This window comes from Macaca fascicularis, chromosome 13, assembly GCF_037993035.2.
Source record: "Macaca fascicularis isolate 582-1 chromosome 13, T2T-MFA8v1.1".
Classification (NCBI taxonomy): Eukaryota; Metazoa; Chordata; class Mammalia; order Primates; family Cercopithecidae; genus Macaca; species Macaca fascicularis.
The window spans coordinates 85,455,057-85,481,253 of record NC_088387.1 but is presented as its reverse complement, the minus strand read 5'-3'; the positions used below and the strand labels follow the sequence as shown (position 1 = coordinate 85,481,253).

General features: G+C 40.8%; 1 protein-coding gene across 6 annotated transcripts in view; it reads left to right on the top strand.

Moving 5' to 3' along the window:
* VIT (vitrin) overlaps window positions 1-26,197 on the top strand; it is a 128,208-nt gene that overhangs the window by 23,457 nt on the left and 78,554 nt on the right. For all 6 annotated transcript variants that reach the window (XM_045369503.3, XM_005576140.5, XM_045369502.3 and 3 more), the window contains exons 3-4: window positions 10,952-11,017; window positions 24,655-24,811. In XM_045369503.3, coding sequence (XP_045225438.2) covers window positions 10,952-11,017; window positions 24,655-24,811 — 223 coding nt within the window. The remainder of the gene's footprint in view (window positions 1-10,951; window positions 11,018-24,654; window positions 24,812-26,197) is intronic.

Here is a 26,197-nt window from a genome sequence, read left to right as displayed (position 1 = left end):
AGCTAATATCATAATCAATGGTGAAAAGCTAAAAGCTTTTCCTCTAAGATCAGAAATGAGACCAGGATGCCCACCCTTGCTACTTCCGTTCAACATGTTACTGGAAGTCCTACCCAGAGCAGTTAGGCAAGGAAAGGAAATGGAGATATTCAAACTGAAAAAGAAATAAACTTTCTCTGCAGATAACATGATATGATATATAGAAAACCCTGAAGACTCCACCAAAAACCGGTTAGAACTAATAAATGAATTCAGTAAAGTTATAGAATACAAAATTAACATACAAAAGTCAGTAGCACCTCTATATACTCACAGTGAACTATCTGAAAAAGAAATCAAGGAAACAATCTCATTTACGGTAGCATCCAAAAAAAAAAAAAAACTACTTAGGAATAAATTTAACCATAGAGGTGAAAGATCTGTGCATTGAAAATTATAAAACATTGATGAGGCCAGGCGCAGTGGCTCACACCTGTAATCTCAGCATTTTGCATGGCTTAAGTGGGCAGATCGCTTGAGCCCAGGAGTTTGAGACCGGCTTGAGAAGCATGGAGAAACCCTGTATCTACAAAAAAATTTTAAAAAATTATCCAGGTGTGGTAGTATGTCCTAGCTACTCGAGAGTCTGAGGAGGGAAGATCACCTGAGTTCAGGGAGACTGAGGCTACAGTGAGCCATGATCATGCCACTGCACTCCAACATGGATGACAGAGTAAGGTCCTGACTCACACACACCAAAAAAAAGATGCAGAAAATTGAAGAAGATGTACATAAATGGAAAGATATTCCATGTTCATGGATTGGAAGAATTAATATTGTTAAAATGCCTATACTATCCAAAGAAAGCTACAGATTCTTCTATGCAATCCTCAAAGCAATCCCTATTGAAATTCTAATGGCATTTTCCACAGAAATTTGGAAAAAGAATTCTAAATTCATATGGAAACAGAAAAGATTCCAAAAGATCAAAGCAATCCTGAGCAAAAAGAACAAAGGTGGAGGCATCAAATACCCAATGTCCAAATACACTATAAAGCTATAGTAATCAAAATGGCATGGTACTGGCATAAAAACAGACATATAATCCCATGGAACAAAATAAAGAGCCCAGAAATAAACCCACACGTTTATGTTTAATTGATTTTTAACAAAGGTGACAAGAACACACAATGGGGAAAAAGCAGTCTCATCAATAAGTGGTATTGGGAAAATAGTACATCCATATGCAGAAGAATGTAATTGGGCCCTTAGCTCACACTGTATACAAAAATTAACTCAAAATTGACTAAAGACTTAAATGTAAGACTTGAAGTTATAAAACTACTGGAAGAAAACATAAGAAAAAGCTTCGTGACATTGGTCTGGGCAATGACTTTTTGGATATAACCCTAAAAGCACAGGCAATAAAAGCAAAGGCAGACAAATGGGATTGCACCAAAAGTAAAAGAAACAACCAACAGAATGAAGAGACAATTTGTAGAATGGAAGATAATATTTGTAAACCATACATTTGATAAGGGATTAATATCCAAAATATATAAGGAACTCTAACAAATCAACAGCACGAAAACAAATACCCTAATTTTTAAAATGGACAAAGGATGTGAATAGACATTTCTCAAAAAGAAGACATACAAATGGTCAAAAGGCATATGAAAAAATGCTCAACATCACTAATATCAGGTAAATGCAAATTAAGGCCACAATGAGATATTATCTCACATCCGTTAGAATGGCTGTTATTAAAAAACAAAAGATAAGTGTTGGCAAGGATGTGGAGAAAAGGGAGCCCTTCTAAATTGTTAGCAGGAATGTAAATTAATAAACCCATATGGAAAACAATGAGATTCCTCCAAAACATAAAAATAAGAATTACCATGTCATCCAGCAATCCCACATCCGAGTATATGTCCAAAGAAAATGAAATCAGTCTGTTGAAGAGATATCCTTACCCCCATGTTCAATGCAGCATATTCACAACAGTCAAAATAAGGAATCAACCTAAGTGTCTATCAATGGATGAATGAATAAAGAAAATGTGGTGCACATATACAATGGAATATTATTCTGCCATAAAAAAAGAAATCCTGTCATTTACAATGTAAATGTACCAGAGGATGTTATACTAAGTGAAATAAATCAGGCACAGAAAGACAAAGACTGTATGATCTCATTTACATACTGTATCGAATCTACAAAAGTCAAACTGATGGAAGCAGAAAGTAGAACAATGGTTTCCAGGGGCTGGGGAGCTGGGGAAACAGGGAGATGCTGGTCAAAGGGTACAGACTTTCAGGCCAGGTGTGGTGGCTTATGCCTGTAATCCCAGCACTTTGGGAGACCGAGGTAGGTGGATCACATGAGGTCAGGAGTTCGAGACCAACCCAGCCAACATGGTGAAATCCCCGTCTCTACTGAAAATACAAAAATTAGCTGAGTATGGTAGCGGGCACCTGTAATCTAAGCTACTTGGGAGGCTGAGGCAGGAGAATTGCTGGAACCCGGGAGGCAGAGGTTGCAGTGAGCCAAGATTGTGCCATTGCACTCCAGCCCGGGCAACAACAGCGAGACTCCATCTCAAAAAAAAAAAAAAAAGAGGTACAAACTTTCAGTTACAAGATGAATATGTTCTGGTGATCTAATGTACAGCACAGCGACTACAGCTTATAAAACTGCATTGTTTACTTGAAATTTGCTAAGAGAGTAGAGTTAAGATGTACTCACCACACACATAAAAATTGTTAAGTATGCGAGGTGATGGCTATGTTAATTAGCTTGATTTAATCATTTCACAATGTACACATATATCAAAACATCATAAATATAGACGATTTTCATTTGTCAATTATACCTTAATGAAGCTGGGGGGAATAATAAATCACTCCATTAATGAAAAACAAGGAGGCTCGCGTTCACATAGTCCCCTTTCCAGGTCCTCGTGTGTCTGCCTCCCTGCCATCTCTCTCCTCTGCTTACATGTCTTCACCCCAGGGTCATTTGCTTAAGTCTCTCTACCCCTCCTCTGGGTGCTGTGAGGGCCTCCTTGCCCCAAATCCTTATGCCTTTACCTCATTTTCTACCATACCCCTATTCATCTTTGAAAGCCCACATCTGACCTCCACTCTGTTGCTCTCCGTGCAAACTCGGTGTTTTCCCTTTGCCTTTAGGATGCAGTGCAAGTTTCTTCAAGTGCCTTGCTTGTGGGGCCTTCCTGATATGGCTCTTGCTCTCCTCCCCTGCTCTTGTCACTCACCATAGCCCCCACTCCAGCACTGAACTTCTAATTTCCCTGAGGAATGCATCATTTCTCACCTACAGGCCTTTGAACATGCCGTTCCCTTTCCTGGAATGCTCTTCCTCTCACTGACATGCCCACACCCCCTCCCACAAACCATGCTATTCCTCCAGGAAGCTTCCCTCATCCCCATTAGCTTGGACCATCTTCTATGCATTTCCTTGGTGTCCTGTGTTTATTCTTATGTAGCTGCAAGATATTGGCCTTGTCATTTTTCTGGCTCTCCAAAATCTGTAAACTCACCGAGGGTGGGAGCTGTATCACTGAGGGTGGGAGCTCAGGGTCGTATCTCTAGTGGTCACCACATATCATAGGCACTCAATAAATATTTCTAAACAAATAATTGTCCTTAAGGAGGCTAGATTTTTAAGGTATTGGAGCCATTCAAGGATCTCTCAAAAGCTCTCTAAATAAAAGTCAATTAAGTGTTTAATGTGTTTAATTAAGAGGTAGCATGCTTGTTTTAGATATGTTTCAATGCATGCTAGAGTAGAGTTTTATAGTGCTCATTGTCATTGGAGTATTGCTTATAATCCACATGGACACTGGCAGGGAGCAAGTGGAGTAAAGAGGCCAACACTGTAGCCAGCAAACTCGCATTCTGGTTCCAACTTCCCCCAAATGACTGCAGCATTAGCCAAGGTGGTGACACTGGGCCTGGTTTCCTTTCTATAAAATAAAGGATGACCTCCAAAGCTCCTCCCAGCTTTAAATATCCTATGATTTGAAGCATAATTTTATAATTTACCTGATTGTAGAGAATAAGCTGTCATGGCTTTGCTATGAAGCTCTGATTTATTTGATGTTAAATGTTTCATTGAGTACATAATCCTAAATTAAAGCATCAGGGAAACCTGAACTATGTTTAAATGATCAGCTTTATAAATTGGTTTTCAAGGAGGCATTGTGGATACTATCTATGTTAGCACATAGAGGGTCTCCAAAAAGATCTAACAGGAAGTTTATGGGCTAGAATGAGGCATGCCTATAAAAGTTCTAGGTACACAAGTATTCAGTAAGTACCTACTGATTTGATCATTGATTAGATGTTCTGGTATTTCATGTCTTTTCTTCAACATAATGTGGATTCTGATTATAATTCATTACTGACAGGAAAACTGGAAAACATGAGCACAGATGAATCATGCCAATAATTTCAGAAAGCAGTTTTCATTATTATAAACCTATATGATTTCAATATGACCAGATTAAAATATAATTGTTCTTTATCATTATATCAGTTATTTCTCATTTATATAAGATTCTAATTATAAAAATTATGTCTATATAAAATATATATTTTATATTAAATACAAATGTAAAAGGGGAAAATACAGAAAACATAAAATGGAAAAATAATTCCTCCATTATTAACATTTTAGTATATTTGTTCCAGTTATTCATCTGCATATATTTTAAACTTGTCAGAGTCATTCTTAAGGTTAGAGCTGAACACTTCACAGGTAATTTAATATTCCACTACACACCATTTGTAATAAATGCCTAGGATTTCCCATTATTGGCACGTTTTCAACATTTTATTATTTCCAGATCCATTAGAAATAATGCTACAATGAGCATTTTTTAATATAAATCTTTGTCTATACCTCTGATTATAACTTGGGATATATTCCTAGAAGTTTGTTGAGTCAAAGAATATAAAAGTTTTTAAGGCTCTTGAAATTGCTTTCCAGAATGGCCCTGCCTGCTTATACTTCACCAACAGTGTTCAGGGAAGCCCTAATCTCAAATCCCTGCCAGGATTAAATATAATTTTATGTTCCATATTTACTAGCATGATATGGGAAAACACCCCCTCATTTTGCTTTAGCTTGCATTTTTAACGTTAAGAAGATTAAACATAGTTTCAAGCTTATTTATTTATATTTTCTCTATGCATTATACAATAAATTTTAAAAATCAGTATTTGAACTGTCCTGATTGTCACATCAGAGAGGGAGAGAGTGAAGTGGGAGAAATTTTTTTTCTGAAAAAGTAATTTTAGTATTTAATATGCTTTAACATTTCAAGCACTACTAAAGAAAGAAAAGACAGCCTGGGCAACATAGCGAGGCACTGTCTCTACAAAAAATGAAAAAGTCGCCGGACATGGTGGCACACACGTCTGTAAGCCCAACTATTTGGGAGGTTGAGGCAGGAGGATCGCTTGAGCCCAGGAGTTCAAGGTAGCAGTAGGCTGTGATCACACCACTGCATTCTAGCCTTGGCAAGACAGGAAAAGAAAGGAAAGGAGAGGAAAGGAGGAAAAGGGAGGGGAGGAGAGGAGAAGAGAGGAGAAGAGAAGAGAAGAGAAGGAGAAGGAGAAGAGAATTGTTTATGTTATTCAAAACTGAAACATCAGATTTTTTGTTGTTGTTGTTTATTTTTTTTGAGATGGAGTTTCACTCTTGTTGCCCAGGCTGGAGTGCAGTGGCGCGATCTCAGCTCATTGCAACCTCCACCTTCTGGTTTCAAGTGATTCTCCTGCCTCAGCCTCCCAAGTAGCTGGGATTACAGGTGCCAGTCACCATGCCAGGCTAATTTTTGTATTTTTAGTAGAGACGGGGTTTCACCATGTTGGCCAAAGAACACTGGATTTTTAAGGACTAAGAAGCATTGCTGAGAAGCATTGCTGCATGATTGCCTTGGAATTTGGGGTTCCAGAGTTAACTCTCTTCAAGTTTTCTTGACACACATGGCCTCCATTGCCAGATGATTAACTACTCTCACACAGGGGCTGGCTCTCAGACCTGTCTGCGGCTTTGCACTTTGAAGTGGGCATCAGGCATCCATCCTGGTGCTCTGCTAGGCGTCCTAGGAAAATGAACACAAGATTGATTTTTCTCTTCCCCAACTTCAACATGCAATTTACCATTTCCAATGTAGCAAGAGGGGGATTGCTGAGGAGGGGTGAAGACTTGCTCCAGGGCACAAGCACATATGCAGGCCCTACTGACCAGCTGTCCCCTGGAGGAGTGGTTTCTGAGGAGCTTTAATTATAAGCACAGAAGCTGAGGGGAGGGCCTGTGTGTGCCATCAAAGATAATGACTTTATTAATTACTGCTGTTCAACTGAACCCAGCTATGCATGTTTTCAGCCTAAAAGGTCTTGGGCAACCAAAAGCAAATGATGGGGTGGTCTTACTAAAATATTTATAGTCCTAATGATACCAGGACTTATAAACCACTTGCCTCAGAGACAGAGGCCAAGAACAGTTTTTGGTTTTCCACAAAAATTGATACCCAAATTTATTATTTCACTTACTCCCTCTCCTTGCTCAATTTTTTTCTATGTATGTATTTAGTACTCATTTTAAAAAATATTATAGGATTATAGATATTTCTTTTTGAGCATTAAGTGAAAATATAGTCTTTGCACAGAGTTAATTGACAAGAAGCTACTATAAAAATTAGACCTCCAGGACACTCCTACCCACTCAAACCCCAGAAGTAAATATACCGAAAAAATGTCTGCCTTCATTCTGCCTGGCTAGACTTCTGGTTCTCACTCAGTTCTCTTTCATGTTTCTGTTCTAGGACACGGTATGTCAATTACTCAGGCCTCAACTAGTGCTAACAGTCAAAATTGGAGACAATTCAATGGCCACATCATTGGCACAGGTTAGCTAGTGTCTTAGTTCATGCAGGCTGCTATAAAAAACTGCTACAGACTGAGTGGCTTAGAGAAACAGAAGTTTATTTCTCACCGTTGTGGAGGCTGGGAAGTCCAAGATCAGGGTGCTGATGGATTCAGGGTCTGGTCAGGGTCTGCTTCCTGGTTCCTAGAGAGCCATCTTTTTGGTGTGTCCTCACATGACAGAAGGGGCAAACTAGCTCTCTGAGGTCCCTTTTATAAGGGTGCTTATCCCTTCATGAGGGTCACTGTCAAGACCTGCGACGTCCCAAAGGCTCCACTTTCTAATATCATCACGCTGGGGGTTAGGATGTCAATGTTAGGAATTCTAGTTGGGGGGTGTTGGGGGGGCGGGTAAACAAGCATTGAGACCATAGTAGCTGGATAATCATAAGATAAATAAAGAGGTTTTTTTAACACTTGGTGGCATTGCCACTTTTTTCTTCAAAAATAGTTGCCAATCCAAGAACTCCTAAGTCCATTTATACCTAAGTTGAGGATCTGTGTTCAGTTAAAAACAAACACACCCGCCGGGCGCAGTGGCTTATGCCTGTAATCCCAGCACTTTGGGAGGCCGACATGGGAGGATCACCTGAGGTCAGGAGTTCAAGACCAGCCTGGCCAACATGGTGAAACCCCATCTCTGCTAAATATACAAAAATTAGCCAGCCAGAGCGAGACTGTCTCAAAAAAAAAAAAAAAAATGCTATCAGAAATTTTCAGCCAGGCGCAGTGGCTCAAGCCTGTAATCCCAGCACTTTGGGAGGCTGAGGTGGGCGGATCACGAGGTCAGGAGATAGAGACCATCCTGGCTAACACGGTGAAACCCCGTCTCTACTAAAAATACAAAAAAAAAACTAGCTGGGCAAGGTGGCGGGCGCCTGTAGTCCCAACTACTCGGGAGGCTGAGGCAGGAGAATGGTGTGAACCCGGGAGGCGGAGCTTGCAGTGAGCTGAGATCAGGCCACTGCACTCCAGCCTGGGCCACAGAGCGTGACTCCGTCTCAAAAAAAAAAGAAATTTTCACAATATGTATCAAAATTTTAAGTGAGCATACATTTAAAACAAATTCTATTTGGAAATGTATTTTAAGGAAATAATGGATCTATGCAAAGATTACACTATTTCTATTAAATCAAAGTTTGGTTATGATACATCCATATAGGGCAATACTTTGCAGGCAATTAAAATACTGTAGAACATTTAATGACAAGAAAAAATGTTGATATATATCATTAAGTAGAAATAAGTTATTAAACATTGTAAACAACATGAGTATGATCAAATGTTTGTTTAAATGTATTCATATGAATACCTGTATACATATAGAAAAAGACTAGAAAATATTATACTTTTATATTCATCCACATTTGTGTTGTTTACATTTTTCTACAAAGAACATGTATCTTTTTAAATAATAAAAACAGCCAACATTCACTTCTTAATGAATGGAGACAATATATAAAAAGCCTCAGGCTGGGTGCAGTGTCTCACGCCTGTAATACCAACACTTTGGGAGGCTGAGGCAGGCGGATCACCTGAGGTCAGGAGTCTGAGACTAGCCTGGCCAACATGGTGAAACCCGATCTCTACTAAAAATACAAAAATTAGCCAGACGTGGTGCAGCACACCTGTAATCCCAGCTACTCAGGAGGTTGAGGCAGGAGAATCGCTTGAATCCGGGAGGTGGAGGTTGCAGTGAGCCGAAATCACACTACTGCACTCCAGCCTGGGTGACAGAGTGGGACTCTGTCTCCAAAAAAAAAAAAAAAGCCTCGGAAGAGAGGCTGTCTGGGAAAGAAAGGCAAGGAGAAAAGCCTGGGGAGAAGAAGGAGAGACTCACAAGGTCTGAGAATGCTCTATTTCATCTTACGTGCTTGAAAGGGAACCAGACTTTAAATTAGAAAGGATACAGAATTCTCCCTTCTTCACCTATTGATATACGTTAAGGAGCGTGGTGTCCAAATGCTATCGGAGGTTCTGCTCCTGTTTCTAAGGAGGAAGCTCAACTATCTGCAGTTGCCTCAATGGGACACAGAACCAGGGCTGCCAGGGGGCTATGAGGGAACACTCAGGTCACTTCTCAGACATTGTGATGAGTCTCCTTCTCCCTAGCCCCTTTCTCCTTGCCTTTCCCAGACAGCCTCTCTTCTGAGGCTCTTTATATGTTCCCTGCATTCAGCCTTCCCTCAAGCACACTCATATGCACACACACATAGGTGCACACACACATAGTGCGCACACACATAGATGCACCCACATGCACATGCAGTTCTCCGGCTATTTGGAAACTGGCCATCTGGAAACCTGCTGTGGAAAGGAGGACAGAGCACAGGAAGGGCCAGGGTGCTCATCCCACCTCCATCATTAATTCATGGGACAAGACAAATAGTGGACTTTTCCTTCCTCTGGAAAATGGGAGCTTTGTCAGGTTAGTGTGGTCAAATTTAAACACAGCAAAACAAAGGACAAGTATCCAAGAGGTGTCTTTAAAGGGACCTTTCAGCTGGGGCTGAGAAAAGTATACAAAGTAGACATCTCATTTCTCCCATCTTAATACAGTCATGCACTTCATGCACTTAATACAGTCATGCACTTCAATGTCTCAGTCAATGGCCCTATAAGATTATAATGGAGATGAAAAATTCCTATTGGCTAGTGAGATTGTAGCCATTGATGTAGTACAACACATTACTCACATGTGTGTGGTGATGCTTGTGTAAACAAACCTACTGAGCTGCCAGCAGCCATGTAAAAGTATAGCACATACCGTTATGTACAGTACATAATACTCGATAATGATTACTTGATAGATAACAAGTAACAACTATGTTGCTGGCTTCCATGTTTTCTTTTTTTTTGAGATGGAATCTCACTCTGTCGCCCCAGCTGGGGTGCAGTGACGTGATCTTGGCTCACTGCAATCTCCGCCTCCTGGGTTCAAGCGATTCTCCTGCCTCAGCCTCCCTAGTAGCTGGAATTACAGGCGTGTGCCACCACTCCCAGCTAATATTTTTCTATTTTTAGTAGAGGCAGGGTTTCACCATGTTGGCCACACTCGTCTCAAACTCCTGACCTCAGGTGATCCACCCACCTCTGCCTCCCAAAGTGCTGGGATTACAGGCGTGAGCCACCACGCCTGGCGTGTATTTTATATCTTATATTTTTATCATTATTTTAGAGTATACTCCTTTTACTCACTTAAAAAAAAAAAGTTATCATAACTTTTAACCAAAACATTTTAAAAGTAAAAAATTTAAACATCTCAAAAATACAAAAAAGCTTGTGGAATAAGGATATAAGGAAAGACAATATTTTTGTACAGCTGTAAAATGTGTGTGTTTTAAGCTAAGCGTTACTACAAAAGAGTCAAAAAGTTAAAAAATCAAAAAGTTCATAAGGTGAAAAAGATACAGTAAGCTAAGATTAATATTAAGGAAAAAATATTTGTTATAAATTTAGTGTAGACATATACAGTGGTTATAAAATCTACGGTTTTGTACAGTAATATCGTAGGCCTTCATACTCACTCACCCCTCACTCACTGACTCACCCAGAGCAACTTCCAGTCCTGCAAGCTCTGTTCATGCTAAGTGCCCTCTACAGATGTACCACTTTTTATCTTTTATACTGTATTTTTACTGTACTTTTTAATGTTTAGATATATTTTGATACATAAATACTTATCAGTTGTTAACAATTGTTTACAGTATTCAGTACAGTAACATGCTGTACAGGTTTTTGACCTAAGAGGCAACAGACCATACCATACAGCGTAGGTGTGTAGTAGACCATCTAGGTTTGTGTAAGTGCACTCTACAATATCGGCACAATGATGAAATCGCCTATTGACACATTTCTCAGAGCGCAGCCCCATCGTTAAGTGATGCATAACTGTAAGAGGGAAAATTTGTTCTGCCAGTGAGAATACTTTGTGGATGATCAAAGCAAATATGAGTCAAAAGAGAAAGCATTTAGGTAAAATAATATTGATTAAATTTTTTAAATTTTTCTTTATGTAGTTTTGCTGGTGACTGGAGTACATTCAAACAAAGAAACGTCAAAGAAGATTAAAAGGCCCAAGTTCAGTAAGTAAAATCACAATTCCTTGCTGGCATAAGGCTCGTCTCTCCCATGGAGGGTTATTATACTTGCTTTAGATAATTTTTGTTTTGGTTTGGTTTTTGTCTCTATCTCAACTAATTTCTACTCAGACTGATTAGTGATAAGTCTTATCCCCTACCACATTCCAAAAAGTGTTTGAGATAGGAGCCCTGACTTTAGGGTAAAGGATATGTAGTTCCCTTGCACTAGAAAAACTCAAAATACACATACAGAGACCAGGCAACAGTATGTCTCTATGGCTAAGTGGAATAAGCTTAGCCCTGACATTGAAATGTTGTCTCAATTCCCCATACCAGAGAACTTATTTTGGCTAATGCAAAGGTCTAGCAAACCTGCTCATCTTCCAACAGACCCTGGGATCAGAAGGCAAATCTCGCAAAAAAGCCCATGCAATTTCACACCCAATCAATGGAAGCAGAAAAAATAAATTTCACTTTTGAGTGGTGTATCAGTTAAGATTAGATGACAGAAAATCTGGAATAAGGGCAAGGGTGGTGGCTCACACCTGTAATCTCAGCACTTTGAAAGGCTGAGGCGGACAGATCACTTGAAGTCAGGAGTTTGAGACCAGCCTGACCAACATGGTGTCTCTATTAAAAATTCAAAAATTAGCCAGGCCTGATGGTGCATGCCTGTAATCCCAGCTATTAGGGAGGCTGAGGCATAAGAATCACTTGAACCTGGGAGATGGAGGTTGCAGTGAGCCCAGATCATACCACTGAACTCCAGCCTGGGCCAGAGTGAGACTGTATCAAAAAAATAAAAAGAAAATCTGGAATAATAGATGCTTATTTAATACTGCAGTTTCTTTCTCTCTCGTGGTCTTGGCTTTTATGGAAGTTCCACAATCTCCAGGGACCCAGACTTCTGGCTTCTAATTCTGCCATTTTCAATGTGGCTCCCAATTCATTGCCCAAAATGGCTACCCCAGCTCCATCCATCATGTCCACATTCCAGTCAGTAGGAAGGGATGAAGAAAGGCACATAATAGTGATGCAGGATTTTTCTTCTCAGTCATTTTGCAAGCCAGGGACCCCCAGCCAGCGATGCTTCACCTGGGCCTTGCTCGGCCGTGCTGGCATGCCCCAGCACACCTGTGTTACAGCTTAAACTCATGTTCAGCAGTTCCCAAGCGCTTGTACCATGCCCAAGAAGAATGAGAATAAGCTGGACATTGAAGAGTGAGGAGGGCTGAGAATTTTACTGAGTGAAGGAAGAGCTCTCAGCAGAGAGGGGACGTGAGGTGTGGTTCTCCTACCCAAAGGCGTGAAAGTCCCTAATGTGGCTGCGTCTGGGGACTTTTAGGGACTCAGAATGGGGAGTATGTGCTGATTGGTTTGTGAGTATGCACAAAAGGTTACAGCAAAGACACCACTCAAAGGTGGGCATGACAGTGTAGAAAACCAATTAGGAAAAGGGTAGGTATATGTAAAACACGTGAAGGGTGGGGATCCATTAGAGGAAAGCACACCAAACAGGAAGACGGGTTCTCAGTCCAGTCTGAGGATTTAATTTGTAGCTTGGCTTTCAGGCTTTGAACTGTCTTTGGCTTGGAGGTGGGGTTTCACCAGGGACCCACCCCTATCTACCTAGGCGTTTGGCTGCCTCCTACCACTCTCAACAGCTCCCTTTAAAGCTACATCCAGAAAGTTCAATATAACCCCTCTCTTTAAGTACTATTGGCCAGCAGTAAGGGAGAGCAGGAAATGTCTTGATTTTTTTTTTTTTTTTTTTTTGAGATGGAGTCTCACTCTGTCACCAGGCTGGAGTGCAGTGGTGCGATCTTGGCTCACTGCAACCTCCACCTCCTGGGTTCATGCCATTCTCCTGCCTCAGCCTCCCGAGTAGCTGGGACTATAGGCATCCGCCGCCACACCCGGCTAATTTTTTGTATTTTTAGTAGAGACGGGGTTTCACCGTGTTGGCCAGGATGGTCTCGATCTCTTGACCTCGTGATCCACCTTCCTTGGCCTCCCAAAGTGCTGGGATTACAGGTGTGAGCCACCACGCCCAGCCATGTCTTTATTTTAAACATCCATGTCCCTTGCTAAAAGTAATAAGGGGTATTATTACTAAGAAAAAAGAGAAGAATGGATATTGGGAAATAACTCACAGAAGACACAGCTGGAAAACTCACACTCAAATATTGTAAGCACACTGGGATATCTGTATCCAAATTTGTAGGCCTGATGGAAGCTTAAGTTAAACTGTGTTTATAAAGAACCATTATAAAAGGCTTTATATACAGTCAATGTTCTGTGCTCTCCACAACTGAAACCTTCTTTATAGGCATTAAATTTAGGTACCTTGAAATCAGCCACATTAATCATTTCAAATAAAAGAAAGATTTGCTTCACACAGCCTCTTTTTTCTTCTGCTCTTTTAAACCTTCCATGTGAGATTTCCTGTTGAAATGAGACCAAAAGGGCAACCATCCACAGCCTCCTAGTCTGAAATACTAAAAAGGAATCAGTTGTTTGTTTATTTCTGTCAGGACCAAGAGCCAAGAGGACCGGCCCTGGGGCAGATGTGTGTTCAAAACAATGATTAGGTTAATATGGAGACAAATGCACGCCCAAATATGAAGTCCTTTGGGCTGTTTCCAGTGTCTTCATTAACTCATATACAAAAATCATGAAAGGTTCCATGATTACCATGACAACAGTTTGCAGTGACTATGAAAGTCTGTGCTAAATGACCCAAGGGCAAACCTCTTTGAGAGATCTCAAATGGATTGAATTTCTGATATGCTAAATTCCAGCCTTATTCTCAAAATCTCCCTAGTGATGCAGCACATTGGAATCAATAAATGCATGAGGTCTTTTCTCTAATTAGAAACTCTGGCACAATTATTAAATAGGGAAAAAAAGATACAATGAAGGTAATTGGATATTCCCAAACCACGGAGATATCTGATTCTTGATCTCCAGAGTATTTCCAAATCATAGTCTATAGCTTGAGGCCAAAGTCTTTTTCTTTCTTTCTCTCTTTTTTCTATTCAACATTGTCAGTCTGCTGCTGGGGGAGGTGACTGACAGCAAGGAAGGCACATTATTCATTCATTTGATAAGTATTTATTGGGTGCTGGCCAAGTACCAGGCACTGTGTTAGATACCCAGAAACAAAAGCAATCCAGAATCCACCTATGCCCTCACAGAGCTCACAATCTAAGGTGGAAGAAAGACAAGTCAACAGGCAATGATACTGTCCATATACGTGCTAGGACAAGAGAAGCTAAAGGTACTCAGAGAGTTAGGAAAAGAATTTGTGTATCTGGGAGGGCTTCCTGGAGAAAATGACACACACTAATTCTAAAGGCCAAATGGGGATTGGCCAGGCAAAGACGAGGAGAAAAGAGTGCAATAAGCAGAAAGAACACGTCGTGCCCAAGTCCTGAAGAGTAGAAAAAGCTAAAAAGTAGTTCAACATACAGAAATAGAGAGTAGAAGGTGTATGTGTTGAGGAAAAAGATGGAAAGCAAACAGACATCAGATGGTGAAGAGCTTTGCTGCCATGTTCAGGGGATCTGGACTTCATCGAGAGGGCAGTGGGAAGTATCTTCATGTGGGTTATTTTGGTTGCAATTAGCAGAACTCCAAGGCCAATCTGCTTAAGCAAAAAGGGGGATTTGGGCAGGACGTGGGGTAGCTCACAGAACCCAAGGCAGGAAATGCAGCTGTAACTCCTTCGGGTTGGACTGCAGATGGAAAAGCCTCAGGAACCGGCACCCCTGCCTCTTCTCTCTGCGCATCTCTTTCTCTCTCTCGCTCTCTCTCTCTCTCTCCAGATCATGTCTCTCAGTCCTGATCCCAAATTCCTGGGAGAGAGAATCTAATTGCATCAGGCAAGGTTGGCAGGGGTCCACCCCTATAAAAGGAGCATGGTCCTCAGAGAATAGTAAAGTGTTAAGGAAGGTTGTGTTAGGGAAATGAAACAACCCTGCCAACATTAACAACAACTCCTTTGTAGCACTATTTGAAGATATGAAGAGAGAAGAGAGAGAACACAACTTGTGAGTAAGCATTACAGATTTACATGCATATGCAGATAGTATGAAAGTGTGTACAAAGTCTGGACAGAATTTCACACAACTTTATATAGTAAGTTGGAAGATGACAATTACAATTTCTCTTGCCGTTCTGGAGGTAAGGGCTTACAGATCCTTACAGAAGGCCAGAGTCGTCGCATTGTAAAATCAAAAGGCTAGCTTCTTATGTCTTATGTCTTTAAGAAAACATCCTAAGAGGGCAGGGTGGTCGAGGTGCAATGGCTTCTCTCCTCTTCACTAAACAAAAAAAGCTTGATCATCTAACCATTAGCGTCGATACCTCAAAATGTATCTTACAGGATGCTATTGAAGAGTTTTAAACAGAAAGTGAAATGATAAAAGCAGGGCTTTAAAAAAACCACTTTAGCTTTAATGTGAGATAAGACTAGGTCAGTGGTTCTCAATGTGTGACTCCTGGACCAGCAGCATCAGCATCATCCGGGACCTTTTGTCTCACCCGGCCCAGACATCCTGAGTCAAAAACTACAAGGGTGGGCCCAGCAATTTGTGCTTTAACCACCTCTCCAGGTGATTCTGAGGCCTTGTAAAAAATGTGATAACCAGTGGACTAGAGAGAGAAGGGCTTCTTGCAGATATGAATGAGAAATCATTTAGGTAGGTTCCCTTTAGTGCCCTCTAACCTCTCTTTTAGAAGCCCTCAATTTTCACCAGTGTTTTTTCAAGACTCACAGTCTTCACGACCCAGAAGTCTTAAGTCAAATAACAAGGCGAAGGTAATTTGGTAGTGTTGGTCAGTGATTAATTTCCTGACCCCTCCTAGACAGGGGGCACTCTCCTAGACTCTTGAGGATCTAGTACCTGAGTGACACTAGTTGGCAGAGCCGCATCTGAAACCCAGGTCTGGGTGAGGTTCAAACCCTTATGTTTCCCCAGTGGCCTCCTCTTGAGCTGGGAGGGACTAAAGAATGAGGTGTCTGTTGCCTGGGAATGGATGAGGGTGTTGCATAATTAAAGGCTGACTAAGTAGAAAGTAAAGTAGAAAACGTATGGGGAAAAGGGGAGAAGGAGAAGAGCATAACTGTCTTCCTTGGGCTTGGCTTGAAAACGCCTGCCATTCCAGTACATTTGTTCTGCCTACTTATAGGGTTCCCACTGATTTTGGTAGTTATCTCTTTCTCTCCTCTCTACATTCCCTTCTTTTTCACTTCTTTGTCTTCTCGCCCCTTTTTCCTTCTTTGCATTTCTTTCATCTGTCCATGGCCTCCAGTGCCCCTCATGGATGTTACTTAGCACCACTGGTGGGGGCCCCTTTGGACCAAGAAGGTAATATTTAAGAGCGTGTTGAAAATAATCTGGCAGGTCAGGTGCAGTGGCTCACACCTGTAATCCTAGCACTTTGGGAGGCGAAGGCGGGAGGATTGCCTGAGCTCGTGAGTTCCAGACCATCCTGGCCAACATGGTGAAACCCCATCTCTACTGAAAATACAAAAATTAGCCAGATGTGGTGGCAGGCACCTGTAATCCCAGCTATTTGGGAGGCTGAGGCAGATTGCTTGAATCCAGGAGGCAGAGGTTGCAGTGAGCCAAGACCACACCACTGCTCTCCAGCCTGGGTGACAGAGCAAGACTCTGTCTCAAAAAAAAAAAGAAAAGAAAAGAAAAGAAAGAAAAAAGAAAATAATCTGGAATGGGGGTCTTACGAAGAAGAAAAACAAAGATATAAAAAGCAATTGGATGGATTCTCACAGCTCTACTCCACAAACCCATAGGCCCATTCATTCTAAGCTAATATTTTGCTTTTATGTGCTCAGTTGTATTGGATACAACTTTATCCCACCATATTTGGCTTATCACATTATTTTCAAAATCAAATTAAGTCTGACTCCAAATTGCCAATTGCTGGGGTCGGGGGTGGAATTCAAATTCCTTAATTACAAGGGCTTCCTCCCTTTCTGCTCCAGCAGAGAGGGCTTGTGCAGTCTAGAAGATTCGGGGTGGTCAGCTACTCAGCGTCCAAGTCCATGTTATCTTTGGAAGGTGGGCAACCCCACTGCTTCCTGGATGATGGGATATTGGCAGAGGTGGGGAAGCCCTGTACCTAAATGTCCACCCCAAGGTGCATCACACCAGGTGCTGCCCTGAGGTGGTGCTCCTCAAAGCAGCTGCTAGGGCAAGGGATGTTTCCTTTACTGGAACCTATTTGGCCACTCCCCCCTTCCCAGTCGTAGAAGATCATTGTGTCTCCATCAGTCTTTGGGCTAAACAAGCCCAGTGCCCTGAAACAAGGGGAATTTGGAAAGTCTACTTTTCAAAGCCCGGAGAGAGTGTTGTCTTTGCGACCCACTGCCCTCTCTCCTGCAATCTTGAGATCCAGAGGTGGGAAAACATGAGCCCGTCTACCTTCTTAGAATAGTAAGATGGAAAAAATGCAATGGGAAGAAACGTAAGTTAATGACTTAATAAATTAACGGGCTGTTTAATCCAAGGTAAAGTTTACCTTACTGCAGTAATGAGAGTTTTATCACTTTATTTTTAGAGGTGACATTTTCAAGGCTCTCATTTTCCCGATAAGTCTTAGAGTCATAGATCTAACCTTAGCCAGAGGCACCTCAGTAGCAGGTTTAGTCAGCATAAACCTACTCAAGCACTTTCTAACAAATTACCAAAATGTGGCTGCATTTTTCTTGATTGTTTAAGGCTACAAATAAAGATTGAAGGGCTTAGGTGTGTTCATAACACACTTCTCCTAAGGCAGTCATAATACCTTACACATTTTAAGGATTAATTTCATTTATGTGTAGGTTACACATTCAAAAAAGGCCTACTCTTTAACTTATGAGCCTTTCAGTCCATACTGTAATAAACACATCATATATTTTCACATAAATTATGTCCACCAGACTCTAGAACAATTCCTGCCTGGCAGAGTATCTGTGCTAGAGGGAGAAAAGCTTTTAAGTTGTAAAATCTCATCAATGGCTTTTCACACATAATGGAGCTGCAGAAGAGCCCCGGAAGCAATGGCCTTAGTCCAAAGTGGTGTTAGATGAGATTACATTATGCAGATGGGAGCCACTGATGATTCCATGCAATGTGTTTACTGGCTGCCCATCCTGCAAAGTCTGTGACCTCAGAAAGCATCAATCTTGTATAAGGCAAAACAAAAGTATGCAAAGAAAAGCCCTGCTGGACCCAAACCCTATCCTCAACACACACTCAGAACTAGGTTAGATGCCTCCTGTATGCACTGCACTTTCTCCATCAAGTACTGATGCTCCTTGACTTACAATGGGGTTGTGCTTTGATAAGCCCATAGTAGGTCACAAATGCATGTAATACCCTGAAAAACCTTTCATAAAGTTGAAAAATCTTAAGTTAAATCATTGTAAATCAGGGACTGTCTCTATTTACCACATATTACTTTAAGAGCTTTTTTTATACAGTCTGTCTTCCCAGGAAGACCAAAAGTACCATGAAGATCCAATCAGTGTTCATCCAATCCAGTGTTGGATGTATGGAGAAATGAACAATAACCACAAAAGCCACTACAAAATAAAGCAAAATGTGGCAAATTCTATAGGAGAATAACAAACGTGGAGTCTACAATAGGACTCCTGCTGGTCTTATGAAAGAATGTTCAAGATAAGACCTGAAAAATAAGTGAATTTTTACAGGCAGAGGTTGGGAAAGGGCTTTCTAGGTGGACTAAGCCCAGATACCATGGGAAGCAAGTAGAGGATGAGGTCAGGAGGCAGTGAATGGTATGGTGGGTTTAAGTGTTGGGGAGTCATGGAAATGCATCTGGAAGGTGGATCAGGACCCACCAGGAAATGTCAATCTGAGAAGCTTTTTTTCTTTGTCATTCACTAGAGGGCGGGGACTCCTGAGAGTTTTCTAAGCAGGAAATTTACATGATGAAGACAACAATCAGTGAGATAAACAAGATATTCTCCACAGGCAGTAGAGCTACATTCTGAAATATTTCCATTTACATTGGAGTCTGTTGAAATAGACTTAATTTGGGGTGAAATGTACAACATGTAATTCACATAGTTCTCTCCACTGAATTAATCTTAATACCTTGTAAGGCATGGAAAGATTTTTGCAATCAACCTTGAAAGAGTAGATGATTCCTGAACCTACTGCCTAGGGCATGAAGAGGTCATTGTTCTGGGACTTAGCTACTTAGTGCATTGGACACTGATGAAGAGAAATACAGCTCCATGGTTGTAAGATTTGGTATAGCATGCACACAGCTTCTTGGGTAGTTTTATGTGTAGCAACTTGTAAGTAATCCCCAGTGTTTGCTTGCTTCTTAGACACCTGGTGCTAACACTGGTGGGTTCTCAGACACAGATTGGTATGTGGGCCCTTTCTCAGACCATGAAAAAGGAAGAAGATTAACTTTCTAGCCCTTCTTCTGATATGTGGATGAGAAAGAAGGCAGAGACTCTCTGTGTTACAAATTTTCAGTTGAGTAGACTCTATCCTGGCAATTCTCAGAAATAACGGGAAAACAATACAATGGAAAATGACACTAGAAGAATTACTTTGCAGGTATTTGGGGTAAATGCACAGATGCATGCATGTATTCACATAAACACACACACACACGCACACAAACAAACCTATTTGTCAGATATATACTGCATTCACCCACTAGAGGTTGTCAGCAATCTTCAAGTTCAGAAAAGCCTGTAAGATTAGACTAGAGAAGCTGCAGTTTTACTTCTTCCCTTCAGTCATGCAAGTGGCAACCAGGTGGAACTGGCAAGGCTTTGGGTTCACAGGCCTGAGTTCAGGTCTTAGTTCTGCCGCTTGATATCTGAACAACTGTTCAATTGTTAATTTAACAAATTAACTTGCCTCTCTGAAAAATGAGGACTAACGCCTTTTAGGGTTTTGTAAGGACCAAGTGAAAGAACCTGCATTAGGGTCCTTCATAAACTAAAATATGTATTTTTAAAGATACAAGCTTCTGCAGCTGCCCCAAAACTGTGTTGCCACAGGCCAGTTACCCTCTGTCATCCAATCACTCAATCCATCCATTTATTCATTCAGCAGACATTCTCTTGAACAGCAGTGAACAAAACAGACAAAAGTCCCTGCCCTCATGAATTTTATATTCTAATAGATGAATGAAGATGTTAACTGGAACCGGGACCTAAAAGATAGTAACATTCAAACAGATGAAAGGAAAAATGGTTTCAGATGTGAGAAATGATTCAAGCTAAGTGTACAAGACAATATGCATTCAGAAAGTAGAGACTTTATTGCAAGTATTGGCAAGCCCAGACGTTCCGTGGAAGAAACTGTGGAAAGGCCTTAAGGATTTTGGAATTTGTCCTAATGGCAGCAAAAACCTAGTGTGGTTTTTGAGCAAAGATTCAATGTGATCAAAGACTGTTAAAGAAAAATAGATAAGAATGCTTTGCGAAAGAAGGTGCTACAAAGGAAGAATTAAAATGACCTAGATGTCAGGATCAAGGAGAACAGTGCGTTCATCTTCAGATTAATGATATTTTTATTTAATTAACCTAAGGACTTTTTGCATAATTCTCTTAAAAACAGGATTTCACTCTAGTTGAATATCACAGTCCAATAAAATTAAGTTTAATATTAAAAGTTTTCATGCATAAGTGCTTTTTTATGTTATAATTCTTCTTCATTAAAAAAATAAAAATAATAATTTTTCCTTATTAACAGGCATGAGGCAAGCTTACGATGATTGCTTGTTGATAAGGAAACTTGTTTTCCAGAAGCAATGTGGCTTGCCTGAGATCACTGAAAAGATGAGTGGCAAAATAAGGAATCTACAGCTTGATTTGGCCTACTACATAGTTGGCTTATTGTACGTGACATCATCTAATAATCACTGTTATTAGCTTAGGCAGGAGACCCAACCAACAGCAGAAATATTTGCAGTTATTCCTCTCAGATTCTAATTTTGTACTAAAAATTAACTCAGGTAGTACCAGTTTTTTGTTCTGAGATAAGACCTTTTGCCCAGGAACTCTTGTGAGATCACTACAGCAGACGCATAAACCTTGGTGACCTAAAGGTAATCCTACAATTCGATCTGGTTTGCAAGTGGTTCTCTTTTCCCTGTGCCTAGTTCCAAGGGCCTTAGGGAAGGAACCCTTGGCAGATACTGAGATGCTCTAATGTGATTTCTGATAAGAAAGTGAGAGTGTCTATGAGAAGGCAAGATTATCTTAAGTAATCATATGAGACAGTGGGTGGGGGCACAGAGGGAGAAGCAGAGCAGTTGGCCAAGCAACAGGTTTCTGTGCAAAGGTTCCACTGAAGAGGTCTGGGCTCCCCACAGCTCTCTGTGACTTTGGTGTAGACTTTCCTTCATGGACGCCAGCAACTGTCCAATCAGGAAGGAATAGAAGAGGCTTTTGTCTTTCTTTCTTCAAGTGTTCTAGAATAAGTTCTTTTTAGAATTTACAAATAATTTTTCACCTGAGGTTAGCTGTGGGGACACAGCATTCCCCTCTGACTGTTCTGGCCAAATGTCTTCCTGCTCCCTTTAGACCTAAGAATGATACTTCCCGAGCTGCCTTAATTTAAACGTGTCTTCTTAAGGAAATCTGATTTTCTGCACTTCTAGGATCAAACTCAGAGAAGGGGGAAGGGAGATATGAATAAACCTTAACAACCAAAGAAAGAGGAAGAAAGGAAAACCTAAGCGGCAAGCGCTGAATAGTTCAAAGACGTTCAGAGGAAAGGCCAAGATTCGTTTCATTCAGGCCTTCAGTGGAGAGGTGGAAGATTCTTTGACTGTTACAAGAAAACAGACTACCTCACAAATAACTGGGAAAATATTGTAAAGAAACAAACCATAGTTTCCATATACTTAAAGAAGAGCTGCCAGAAAGATGCAAATGCCTGCTTTTTCCTAGCTGAACATAGACATTACACTTTTTAATAATTTTGGCAATCACTCTGCAAAATTTAACTAGTTCACTCTCTCCAGCTTAATTTTCTGTACAAATTTAACAAATTTTTTACCTTTAGCCACACTTTGCCATTGCTCCTTGTTTTTTCAAAGTGCACGAACGCATGTGCCTGATTTCATTTTTTCCCCCTGTGGGACAAATTAGTGAGTGAATTCACCAGTTTTGCTAATCTGGTTAGGTGCAGATAAAGCACATCTTATTTAAGGTACTTCCCTGAGCTTTGTAGAGGGGAAAACAAAAAGACAAACTAAACAAGCAAACAAAAAACAAATGCCCCCTTAAAGAAAGGAGGGAAAATCGATTAGTGGGAAGTAAAATGTGACATTTTCCCTTGTCTTTTAAATCAATTATTTCATGGAAAATCCTACTGCAAGTAACATGTGCACCCTGAAGTCTTTTAACAGGTTTGATCATTGTCTAATACTCATGAAATAAGCTTCCAGATAGAGACTTGTTTACGCAACCCCAAAATATTTAGTTGGTCTGACAGGAGATTCAAACTCTGAGAGTGCCAGAGTCACATCAAAATTTAATCTCAATGCACACAGATTGTCACCTCCTATTTCAAAGAACTAAGAACAAAGAAGAAATCTTTCATTTTCTTTACCTCTAAGGGAAGAGATACATTTGGGAGTGAGGAAGTGATCTGGGGAAAAGAGGAGAGTTGAACACACAGTTACATCCAGGAATCAAACAATTCACTAATTTGAAAACAGACCACACTGGCGTCTTCATCCCAAAATTTGCCTTTAAAAAATACTCTGAGACTCAAAATAGTAAATGCAGCCTTGAGTATCAGAGTTTAAAAGAATGAAAGGTAAGAAGAAAATAGCCGGTGAGGAGGCAACCTTTGATGGGGAGAATGAAACCACAAAACTGTTTTAAGCACAGTGCTCTACTTCTTAATGTAAACCACAAATTGCTTAAGCCTGTGATCAAACTCAACCCCTTGGTTCCCAGGAGAAGTTCCCTGTTGGCCCAGCCCCGAGTAGCAAAGATTGTCTGGGATGGGTATTTAAGAAAAGAGCAGAAAACTTCAGTTCTCTCTCCATCCTGGATGAAATACGGTTCTCCTCATTCAGGTACACAAGGGTTAAGAAAGAATACGCTTTTTGGATACAGCTGGAAGCCATTAGCAACTCTGAGACCATCTCAGGAACCCAGTTAGAGGGTGGGTGGCCTGGCAGAGCTCCTGGATCCAAAAGTCTATGGATTACAGACTCTTAGGATTGGGAGGGGTTTTATTCTACTTCTCACCCAATGTAGAAATCCTCTCTATAACTATTCAGTCTCCACTTGCATACTTCTACCAACACCCCACTCACTGCTTCCTGAGGCAGCTCATTCCTTCATGGACAATTTCAGTTCCTAGAAAGTTCTTCTTGGCAAAATTTGCCTCTATAGAAACTCTGTTCTTTAAATTCTAGCTCTCCCTCTGGCATCACAGCACACAACAATCCTACTTGTGAAGATAACTATCAGTTGCCTCCAATTCTTTCTTCCTCATGTCCAAATGACCATTTCTACAAACCATCCCTTTCATTTGGTAGTTTCCAGACCATTCCCAAGCATGCTGCCTCTTTGTACTGTGCTCAAGTTTTAAAGTCTCTTCTGAAGAATGGGGGCCAGAACTGAATACATTCCCAGATCAAAAGGCACCAGTAAAGTGTCCTCTAGGGGACCTTTTCCTTCAGGAGTTATTGAGGAAAAATCTTTGCAGGGAATATGCAGTCCTACCCCTTCTTGGATACAGTCAATAGAGCATCTACTCCACCTCATCCCCAGAAAACCTTTCAGCTTCAGGAGACATGCCTACTGGATAGCGCAAGGCTGGCAGTAGCAATAGCAAAGCCAAAACAGAGGGAGGAAAGAATGAATGAGCTTCCCCTGGATGCTCAGCTGGGGAGTTCCCAGCTTTCCACCAGGCAGATAAGAAAAGATCTCTCCCATTATGACTTCAGATCTAAGCCTAGAGGAACCTCTAGGATCAAGACAAAATATCATGTTTTTGACGTATCTTCCCGGTCCAAAAGTCTTTCATTGCCTCCCACATCCTACACAGAACACGAGCATGCAAGCCTTCTTAATTTGGGTCATTCCTACCAATCTACCATCCACCCACCAGGCCCCATAATGGAGCTCCCACCCAGAAAGCCAACTTTGTCCAGGTCATTCCTAACTCTGATGCTCCCGCTGTATGCCCTTCCTGGAATACTTTTCCTTCCTTCTGTAAGGTTGGATGAGAGTTTTTTCTGGGTTAGCTACAGAGCATCTGAAAAACCAGTACTCTCCTGCCTTGACTCAAGATAACATTTCTGGCCACTGGAGGTGGGTAGTCTTTTCTCAGAGATCTCTGCTTTGTTAATTGATTATTTCAATAAGCACAGGAATCAGCCTTTTGCTTTTGTTCTCAGCAGGTTAAAGGCAATGAATTGTCATTGTGGTTCTTTTGGTCTGGGAAATGTCCTAATTACATCTTTGCTTTCACTACAGGGAGGGGATGTAGAGTCAGCCCAGGTTCTGGCTTTTAGAGATTAAGTAAGTCAATAGTTAAGACCTAACAGAGTCACCCCATAGATAAACTAATAGCACAAGGTGTAATTTTGACCTCATTTTGTATTCCCAGCTGTGCCTCAGATCAACTGCGATGTCAAAGCCGGAAAGATCATCAATCCTGAGTTCATTGTGAAATGTCCAGCAGGATGCCAAGACCCCAAATTCCATGTTTATGGCACTGATGTGTATGCATCCTACTCCAGTGTGTGTGGTGCTGCCGTCCACAGGTGAGTGGCTCTGAGCTACTTAATAACTAACTAGGAATTAAGGTGTTGGGAGGGAGCCCTCATGCAAGGTTGCCATATTTAGGAAGCAAAAATATACAAATTTTTTTAGCTCAAAATCTTCATTTATAGATATAGAAATCTAGCCAACAGTTATTTTTTCTTCTTTCATTTAGTACTGTATTATGCTTCATTGTCTCCTTGCATAGTTTCAGATGACAAGTCTGTATTCATTTTTTTATCTTTGTTCCTCTATACATAATGTGTCATTTTCCTTTGGTTACTTTTAAGATTTTCTCTTTATCATTTGTTCTGGAAAATGCGGTTATAGTGTGTTCTTGTGGAGTTTTCTTTGTTATCCTGATTGAGAGTCATAGAGCTTATATATTTCATCAAATTTGGGGATTTTAAGCAATTGTTAAATAAATATTCTTGTTTGCCCTTGCCCCAGCCTCTCCTTGTGAAACTTTATGTCACACTACTTCAAATTATCCCACAGGTCACTGAGACATTGCTCTTTTTTTAAACTTTTATTTTAGATTCCAGGTGTACATGTGCAGGTTTGTTACAAAGGCATATTACATTATGACGGGATTCGGAGTACAACTGAACCCATCACCCAGGAAGTGAGCATAGTACCAAATAGGTGGCTTTTCAGGCTTTGCCTCCCTCCCTCCCCCTTCTTGTATTCCCCAGTGTCTGTTGTTTCCATCTTTTCATCCATGAGTACCCCATGCTTAGTTCCCACTTATAAGTGAGAACATGCAATATTTGGTGTTCTGTCTCTGCATTAGTTCACTTAGGATAATGGCCTCCAGCTGCATTCATGTTGCTGCAAAGGACATAATTTTGTTCTTTTTCACGGCTGCATAGTATTCCATGGTGTATATGTACCACATTTTCTTTATCCAATCCACCACTGATAGGCACCTCAGTTCGTTCCATGTCTTTGCTATTGTGAATAGTGCTGCAATGAACATACTGGTGCATGTGTCTTTTTGGTAGAAGGATTTATTTTCCTTTTGGTATATACCTAGCAATGGGTATATATAGTCAGCAATGGGATTGCTGGGTCAAATGGTTGTTCATTAGTTCTTTAAGAAATCTCCAAACTGCTCTCCACATTGGCTGAACTAATTTACATTCCCACCAACAATGTATAAGCATTCCCTTTTCTCTGCAGCCCACCAATATCTATTATTTCTTGGCTTTTTAACAAAAGCCATTCTGACTGGTGTAAGATGGTATCTCATCGTAGTTTTGATTTGCATTTCTCTGATGATTAGTGATGATGAGTATTTTTTAATATGTTTGTTGGCTGCTTGTATGTTTTCTTTTGAGAAGTGTCTGTTCGTGTCCTTTGCCCACTTTTTAATGTGGTTGTTTTTA